Raw genomic sequence first — 9,451 nt, forward strand, 5'->3', positions numbered from 1 at the left:
TGGCTATTATTTGCTCTTCACTGTTCTCTTGACTTGTGTTAACAAAAAGAAGAATCGGGACAACTTTCAGACATTGTGTTTTTATTAGAATTCCCTTAATTAGCATTGGAAAAATGAGGTACTGTGTCTAAATGACAAAGAGAAAAAAGAAAGAAAGCAATGACTTTTATAATAACAACAACACAATTCGATGGGAAACAAAAACACAAGATGCACATCTGATGCATGATTTATTACCAAAAGGAAGAAAGGACAGTCATGTGGAACACAACAATCTCTTACTTTATCTTACCAAGTGTTTTGACTGGAATCACTCAGAGGACAATAGACTGTTATTTTATGTACAGTGGGAAATGATCTGAAGAGTGTGGACTGTTTCCAGGAGAGAGCAATGAGACAGTAATGAGTGCAGTTCCCTAGTATCATGAGAAAACATCTCTCCATCATGTAAGACTGCCTGGTGCCACTGAACTGCCACCACATCCAAAACATGGAACAAGCAAATGCAAAATATCCTAAACATCCTTACTCGTGACTTCCGTGCTAAAACAGATAGATGAAAACAATATTGTAGAAATGACAACTAACTACATAACCTACTGGAAGATTCCACTATATTGATTTCACCTACCAAATTAGTCGTCACAGAGGATTCAAAAAAATGAGACCATTTAGGGCTATTGGTACTGAACAGAAGATTTTCAAGCTCTTCTACAGCTATGTATGCTGACAGCAGCAATACAACTGAACCCTGCACTGACCCCAACCAATCAATGCAATCCTATGGTGAAATTCACGGTTCCTTGTAACGCTGACCCCACCAAGTAACCACCAGCCGTTTATTATTATAGACAACAATTACGCTGAATAAACAGTGGTCCGCAAATAGTCAAAACAACCAAAAATATTTCATACTCAAACAAATACACACATACACACACACACACACACACAAAAAAAAAAAAAAAAACAGTCAGCACCATTTTCACTCAAGCAAACAAGCTTTCTGCTCTGCATCTGGGTTTTCATTTCACATGCTTTTAGGAACAGCAGAATACAGAAGCTTAGATGAGCTACACATTTACACCAATGACTACTTCAGCCAAGACCTACAGGAGCATAAATAATGTCACTTCATTTACCATAAAAAGGACATTAATCCATAATCTTACTATGTGCTGTCAGCTAAGAGGATCAACAAACACACCATCAGCTTTGTCATTACCCCTCGTGTTTAAACATGATGCTGAGATTTGACTATTACTGTCGTAAATGCTCACTGAATGTGTGTGTAAGGGGATCATCACTGTATGAGCAAGTATGTGTGTGAGAGGGGCCAGAGAGGAGGAGCTACTTGAACGTGGTAGACCCGGGTAACAGTGTGAGTGTGTGTCTGTGGGCCAGAGGAGTGTGTGGGGGTTGCTTCTGGGCTTTCCTTTGTTGGTTGATCTTGTTCTCTCTTTATGCCTCCAGCTCAAAGCCCATGCCGACTTTGTGTCCACCAGCATTGAAGTTCTTGCCATCGATTAGGGCTGAGAGGGTGACTTTGACGCCTACGAAGACATGAGGCGAACAAGAGCATGTTAGATCCGCCAATAACACTCTGGATGCATTCAAACTCCATATAATCTAACTAACATTCTCTGTTAATTGCTTCAGCGAGGTGCAGTCGTGCAAGAGAGCACAACCATGTAGCTGTAAACATCACGTGTGTGGTTAGGACAAACATGGCTGGGTTGAAGAACGTACCTGGCCGAAGGCTCTGGGTGTAGCCTACTCCGATCAGACTGGCATTGTTCACTTTGGCCTGCAGGGTGAAACAAGATGAGACATGAGATGTCATGTCACTGTTCGAGAACTTCTGTGGGCAGCTAAGACTCAAGAACAGCAGAGTCAAGAGATAGGTAGAAAACTCACAGATAGAGAGGCATCTTTGTCCAGCTTGTATTTGGCGGCGATGCCAAAGCGAGTGTTGTTGCTGCCGGCCGTCCAGGCCAGAGTGACCGCTGTCTCCAGCTCGTCGTTCACCTTTTGGTAGATGGACCCCCCAAACTCAGTCCCATCATTACTAAGAGACAGGAGAGAGAGAATATAATTACACGCAATTTTCTCAAAATAATCAAATTGTAGCACACCCAGCAATAGTGGAGATGTTAAAGGACCTTATCAGTGATTTTTCATGTTTCATGCATTTACAAAATATACTTCAGGTTTCTGCTAATCTTTCCCCAAAGCAAGCAGTTATATTTTATAACTCCAGTATAATTTTTCCCATCTTTTATCCAACCACTGATTTCCATTCATTCAACTGCAATATGAAAATGAACTTTCACACCAGTATTGCATCACAATAATAATAATAATGATAATGTCATCCACATTAGTACCCCCACATGATTTGCAAGATAGCTTGTTGCAATGTAAAATGTGGTTAAATTTAAGTAAATGGGCCAAACATTCAAAATCACTGGTATTGTCTTTAAAGTAACCCAATGAAACCACTTCTCCCCTTCCCTTCTCTGTCTCCCCTCCGGTCTTCCTTTCCACTATCTCACAGTCTGAGCAAATAATAATAATCAGCAAATATATAATCCTAGCTATGGATAAATACAAAAACGCAAAAAGTATTTAAACCAAGATGCAGCAAGATGCATCATCCAACAAAGTTTCATTAAAATGGATCCTGCGATGTAGGCTAGCAGTTACAGCCTTTCAATGTTTGAAATATTGACTTTTGATATTAGTGTCCTGATTAGGCCAACATGGTGATTTTTTTTTTTCCAAATACAGTCTTAAAGGTTGATATTATCTTCATTCATCATCATCTGGCCTTTGTATTTCCCAAGGAACATAAGCCATTGACGAGAGCCATCCTTTTTGGTTTTCACTGATGTACTTGCCCCCATCAGGGTGGGGATGCTACCCCCAGGCCCAATCTTCTCCCATTTCTGGTTTCTGATGTGTTTTGGAGCTGATTTGTTAGTCCCCTTCCGTAACCTATTGAACTCCAGGTAACGAATTACAGTCTCATACCACATGAAACCACATGAAACCACACAGGTTTGGGGTCATGTGCACGCTGCTTTGGCATGTCCAGACAAACCAATGTTTCAGTTTAAAATCGTGAGATGTAATTACATTGCCCCCATCAGGCCACTCATAGTAATTTATAAAAGGTAGGTTGATGTGTGTAGCAAGTTTCATGTAAACTGAGCTTCTAGCATCCCCACTTGGCCAATTGTAATTCTTGCAGATCCATCATCACTCCATGTTTCATCAGCCTCGAGACGCACAGTCCCATTTCTGATTGTCCCCACTTGTCTTTAAAAAGAGCACCTGAGTACTCACACATTGGTGTGCAGCTGGAAGTCCCCAGCCCTGTATCCAAGGGCAAAGTTGTTCTGAGCCAGTTTGGACTTGGCGGTGTCAAAGGCCATTTGGTAGCCGGCCAGCCAGCCCTCGTAGCCCAGCACAGCAGCAGCATGGATGATGGGGCCCTCGAAGTCGATGTCACAGCCCAGGTTCACATAGTCGCGTTTGTAGCCCGTCTTCAGCTTGCCACTCTTCTTGCTGAAAAAGGAACAGGAAACTTACTACAGAGCCTCACTTCACTGCCTTCATTCCTGTAAGGCCTCTAATGTTTGCAGTGGCATGCCAGCAGGAAACAAAAACAAGTAAAATAAAGGGAGTGCATAAAAAAGGGTAAAACTGGATTACACAACATTTCAATAGGCTTTAATCTGCATGAGTGGAGAAAAAAATGTGGTGCCAAGGATAAGACATGGCCTATACTTTGTCGTGCCTTATGGATAAAAGTGAAGTTAATTCTTAACAGACTGATAGATATGCCTAAGACATGCCCATGCTTGGCTCATTTGAGGTCCCCATTCTACCCAATTCTACTTACTTTTATATTTATTATTTAAAATGCCATCTAATCTGGGTCATTCACAGCATGTGTCATTCTTACAAATGAACTTAGACTCACCCTGTATTTGGTACAAAAGATGTATCCAAGGCAACCTTCAATCCTTGAGCCAGCTGTAGCGAAAGGAACAATTGCACTTAAAAACAAACACTTGAGTGAAAGACTCACAAGGCAATTTTATCAGGTGCAAAATATGTTTCAACAGATTTCTGCATTTAGTTTAAGCAAAGACACACACACACACACACATACACCTACCTGGTCTTCCACGGTGACTTCAGTAGCAAGTGTGTTATCTGTGTTCCACTTCTGATTGAAAGTGAGGCCCAGCTCCTTCATCTTGTATTTGGTCTCCAGACTCCCTGCAGCCTTCCCTGTGTCTGTGTTACTGGAGCCAGATGTGTTGAACTCCTAAGAGGAGGAGGAGGAGGAGGAGGAGGAGGAGGAGGAGGGTGACACAGAGGAGAGAGCATTAGTGTGTCACACTTAATTAGAAAGAGCAAATGTAATGTGACTGACCAAAAGTGTGACAATAATGAACAGAACGATAATAACAATGTAGAATATCCAAAGCATGAGCTGGAGAGGGGAAAAAAAGATGTAAAAAAAAAAAAAAACAACAACTTCTAATTACAACTGAGGTCACATTTAATGATTCTTTAACTATGTGACGAGAAACTGTAAAGGAATAAGGAAAACCAGTGGTAGAAAAGGCATGTGACAGAAAGAAAGAACTGTAAAGGACAGTAAGACAAATTTGAGACAATCACACAATCCTTAACATTACAGCTTATCATGCAAGACACAAGGACTGTGATGGACAAAACAAAAACACGAAAACAGATCATTTTGATCAATACTGCAATTGTGTTTTTCACTGCAGTATAATTAGGGCAATATTTCAAATTCCTCAAATTACATGGTTGGATATCACTGACAACAGATCTGACACACACTATATCAGTATCTGCCAAAACAAACCACAACATTTAACTGAAACTGTGAACTTCACAAAAAAATATAGATATAACTTCCTTTTGTTGCATTAAAATAAATTTATACATCACTGGAACCCCTAAAGGACAGTCTTCCGTTTGATTTCTAGGCCCATTCCATTACTATGGAACAGTCTACTACACCATGTAAGAAATAATTAATCAAAAAATTCAAAATAAATTTTAATGCTCATTTATTAAAGCAGTATATCCTCGATACTGTGTATATTATTTAACCTTTATTTTTCTTACTTTTCTCTTCATTTGTTACTTAGGTAGCATTCTTCAACTGTATCACACTTCAATTATTGTGCTCAGTTAAGGATACCTTGTGACTATTCATTGTTAGGGGTGTTTAAGTCCTGCTGATTTTTTTTTTTTTAAATATTGTATTTTTTTTTTTTTTATCTTTTACCTGTGTTAATAATGAATTTGACTACACAAGCCATGAGAACTGCTCTCTGCTTTCTTCATCACAATTATTTCACACAGATACTCTGATAAAGGATGCATGGCAGTACTGTACAGTTAAATCTTAATACAATTGTATGACAGCACATAGTCACACAGGTTACAATAAAGTGTATGTATGTATGCAGCCTATATTTGATAACATTAACTAGTGAGCCAGGTGGCTTGGCATTACTGTGTGACAGATGATCAATGACGGAGCCAGAGAGATGTGATCTTAATTAACTTTTGATTAATTGGGTTGACATGCTGTCACCACACAGGCACCACATGAAGGCACGGTGTCTGTACTTGTTTCGGCTAGACTTGTTCACATTGAGGTTATATTTTAGCAGACTGCCAATGCTGATGAGACGCACTGCGATTATGTTCTCAGTGAGGCTTCATTATATTTTGTGAGCATCTTAGAAAATGAACAGACCCAAAAGCCCACCTCAGTCAAGTGATTATATGACAAGTGACAAAGTGAGATTGAAAACTGCCTCCTTCCAGTCCAACCAGCAGCACAACAAATCTAAAGCCGACCTGCCAAGACACTAATGTACGAAATGACAGCAGTGATGCACACAGTTACATCAAAGAGTAACTCAGGAGAAATTATGAATATTTGATGACGCACCACTGTTCAAAAGTTTGTATTGTATGTTTGTGTGTCTGAACAAGCCATTTCTTTGAGCCATTTTTAAACCAAATGCCATTGTACTGCACTGTACTGTAGCGACTGAAAGACAGAATTTTAGCCTCAGTAAACACCCCATTTTTGTTTTATTTGCACTTAATATAATGGGAGTGGTTTCACTCATACCCAATGAACTCACTGACGTGATTACTTTAAGATGAGGTAACTGTGTATTTTTGGAAAATGGGGCATTGTGATGACAGTAGATTTACTTTATTTATTAATTTAAAAAACAGTTATTTTAAAAAGTAAAAGTACTTTCTTCTTCTGATTTGTATCTCATCTTTTCCAAGACCCAACTGGCCAGACACACCGCTTTGTGCCTTTTCAACTTTACCTCTGGTGACTGGTCAGGGAGGTTTCTGATTCATTAACAACTCAATATCTGCCCTTTTCAAAACTGTGGCCTTTTGCATTTTAGATGTTAAAAAAAGATAAAAGAACAAACAAATTACAGTGAATATAAAACACGTAAATGTAACACTAAACATGTAAACTGAATATGCAAGAAATAAATTACACTGACTTACATGATTTAAAATGATAATAAATGACTAAATGAGTTCCACAAAGACAAAACAACAAATATGACAATGATGGTCACAACAATAGAAAAATGCCCATAACTGAATAAGAACACATGAATGACCATTAAGTGGACAAACAGGACAGAAACTTGTCAAAAAATGACCGCTTCCAAGCACACAGATAATCAGAGCTGTTAGCTCCGGGACCAAATCTTACCATCTACATTACAGCGAGAGCGGTCCAGAACAGAAGGCAGCAGCATGGAGACAGAGCAGGGGTTAGGAAAGGTGGGTCGAGAGACAGACAGGCCACAAATGCATACGGGCCTGTCATGTTTCTCTAGAATAAAGCACAGATTAAAGCCAAGCACAACAGCGTCAGCAACGCCAGTCAAACCTGCAAAACTTTGAGCGGCAAGTTACAGCAGAGCTAAGGGAGCTCAGGTATCATAGTTGCATAATTGCTGTTTTTTCATGTTCCTTTATCCTTTCCTTTTCTTTCGGCGATGATGGCACTGGGAGGTGGAGGCTAGAAATGTTAGAAGTTATGCCAAGTGAAGACAAGACAAGGCAGGGAAGGGCAATGTGCTACGCAAAAAGCATCTAGGGGGTGAAAGAAAGCAAAAAGACAGGTAAAAAGCCTCCTCACCACACCAGATTGTGATTTGGTCTTCAGGTCCAGCTTCACAACACCGAAGCCTGGTGCATTTCAAAAAACGAGAGGCATCAGCAGTTAAAGTATGTTAAAAAAATAATGAATTACATCATTACAACAAACACATTACATCTATCATTCAATCAATCAATCAATAAGTAAGTAAGTACGTAATGATGCACTGAGTTCAGTTTGATAGAGGATGCTGCTCTGAGCAAAATCTACATAAAGACACCATATTTGGAAAAAAGAGTGGGGGTGGCGGGGAGTCCAGACTCTAAACAGGGTGACTACATGTTTTCTAAATTATATCCAAAATGTACAACAAACAAAACAAAGACTTTCTTTGAATGTCAAACTTTTAACTACACAAACAGTTTAAATCTTTAGTCCATCTTTTCTCTTATATATTTAAACAGCAAGTCCAGCAGAGATAGAACATGCTAGCCTTCAATTCTATATCATCTTAAAAAGAAAAAAAAAATAATAAAAAACTCAGATTTGTTATGCCCCTAGTTTAAAGACAACATGTCTATTTTCACATGTGACATGCGGTTGGTTTTTGCAGATTCCTCCATTACCACTAAGTTAAAATGTATATTTTGCATATTATCATAGTGGGAATATGTCTTCCATGTAGACATCCATAAATCCCATGTGATGTATGTGTCAGGGATGCCTCACGGTGCATTTAATCTTAACAGGGTTGTACTCACCATAGCCCTTGCTGAATATGTCCTTGGCAGCCTTGCCCAGGTCTGAGTATGAGGGGGGGACAGCCATTATGCTAGAGAACATAAAACACACAGTGAAGTGATGAGTGACTCTGTCCCCTTAATCAATCTGCAACAACAACAATCTGTGTTTTTACATCTTACTGTACCAATGAGACAGCACAGTAGACCAAGCTAGACATGTTCACTGTTTTACACACATTTCAAGTGATCCATAAGTCATCAGTCACCCAGTGAGGGATGCATGTTTCATCTGAGCCTTCAGTGATTGTGCCCAACTAGCATCAGCTAATCATGACCTGGAGTAAAAGCTCAGGGCAAGCAGCAGTCAACATGATCAAAGCACCTTTAACTTCAATCAGCAGTGTGACCGCTTCTGTGTCTACCCTCCTACTAAAAATGTAGTTTTGTCATGTAGCCAGGCAATCAGAAAAACCTACAGTCATCAGCTCACGAGCAACCATGATGCCCAGGGAGTACCAGCTGATGGGAACAAATTGTTCCTTGAAAGCCAAGAGGGAAATCTGCAACCCGGCTGAACCGAGAGGCTGCCTGTGCACCGGACTAGGTCCCACGGCACGCAGATTAAACCCAAACTAAGAGTTAAATCAAGAAATATATGTACCGAATATGCCAACCTAGCTGCTCTTTGAGCTTCAGAGGAATAAACCCATATGATGGCTGATGTGCCTCAAGGTTGCGAAAGGGCCCTACCTCGTCCTCGGCATATAAAGACGCCCAAATGACAATTACTGAGGACACACAATAAAAACAAAATTAATTCCGTTATGAAAGGTGCATTAAAACTTGTATGGTGAGCAAATGGTGGTGGCCCTAGCTGTATCGTTAGCATGCTGCAGTAAGTGATTCATTTGGGACAAAGAGCAGCAGATGGGTCAGTGAAAGAGGTGTGGGGGTTTTGTTTGACAGCTTCCTAGCTGTTCTGTTGGGTTAGCTATCCAACTAGCAACAAAACAGTTCACCTGGAAAATTGGCCGCCGTTCAAAACGTTACTGTTCTGCCCCAACAAGTACACACACACACCCTCCGCAGCTGGCTACCTACCCACCAAACAATTGTTAAAGTTGCCAACTTGTGCTGGCCTCCAAACACAAACACACAGGCAATTGTAAGCGAGGATTAAACTGTGCATTACCAGGCTAAACATCATTATATAACATAGCTCAGGAGGCTAGCTAACTAGCTAACCTTGGATGGAAACGTAACGGTAGCAAACATTAGCATCTAACGGTCCAGTTGGTGAAACCGCGACTATCAGCTCAGTTCTTCGACTAAAACGCAGCAGAAGTTTTAATGTCCCCTTACCGGTGCTGAGTTGTTTTGCAAGGAGAGTGTGTAAAGCCTTGTGTGCCCCTGGCGTGATGCTGCTCAGCTCAGTGCACTGACAGCTAGCCGAGGTTAGCGGTAGCTCTGTGGAGCAGGGATAGGGCACAATGAAGGA

The 9,451-nt window shown here is 40.4% G+C and overlaps 1 protein-coding gene across 3 annotated transcripts; it reads right to left on the reverse strand.

The window, feature by feature from the left end:
* Positions 1 to 64: 64 nt before the first annotated feature.
* LOC115368717 (voltage-dependent anion-selective channel protein 2) lies at positions 65 to 9,451 on the reverse strand. 3 transcript variants are annotated; one of them, XM_030065019.1, is made up of 10 exons: positions 9,316 to 9,451; positions 7,972 to 8,042; positions 7,250 to 7,299; positions 6,818 to 6,820; positions 4,187 to 4,339; positions 3,989 to 4,041; positions 3,349 to 3,570; positions 1,918 to 2,068; positions 1,750 to 1,807; positions 65 to 1,553 (listed from the first exon to the last, which is right to left on the reverse strand). In XM_030065019.1, the coding sequence occupies exons 2-10, from the start codon at positions 8,036 to 8,038 to the stop codon at positions 1,462 to 1,464; spliced, it is 849 nt and encodes a 282-aa protein (XP_029920879.1). In that variant the 5' UTR covers positions 8,039 to 8,042; positions 9,316 to 9,451; the 3' UTR covers positions 65 to 1,461. The 3 variants fall into 3 exon arrangements, with proteins under 3 accessions (XP_029920879.1, XP_029920880.1, XP_029920881.1); XM_030065020.1 differs by lacking the exon at positions 6,818 to 6,820; XM_030065021.1 differs by lacking the exons at positions 6,818 to 6,820; positions 7,250 to 7,299 and having other exon boundaries at positions 9,316 to 9,436.

This window comes from Myripristis murdjan, chromosome 12 (assembly GCF_902150065.1).
Source record: "Myripristis murdjan chromosome 12, fMyrMur1.1, whole genome shotgun sequence".
NCBI lineage: Eukaryota > Metazoa > Chordata > Actinopteri > Holocentriformes > Holocentridae > Myripristis > Myripristis murdjan.

Excerpts from the sequence above, each read along its gene's own strand:
- LOC115368717 (XM_030065019.1), bottom strand. The coding sequence starts at position 8,038 with ATGGCTGTCCCCCCCTCATACTCAGACCTGGGCAAGGCTGCCAAGGAC. Across the intron at positions 2,069-3,348 it reads TTCCAGCTGCACACCAATGT|TAATGATGGGACTGAGTTTG; the intron begins GTGAGTACTCAG and ends CCTGTCTCTTAG. Across the intron at positions 1,554-1,749 it reads CACCCAGAGCCTTCGGCCAG|GCGTCAAAGTCACCCTCTCA; the intron begins GTACGTTCTTCA and ends ATGTCTTCGTAG.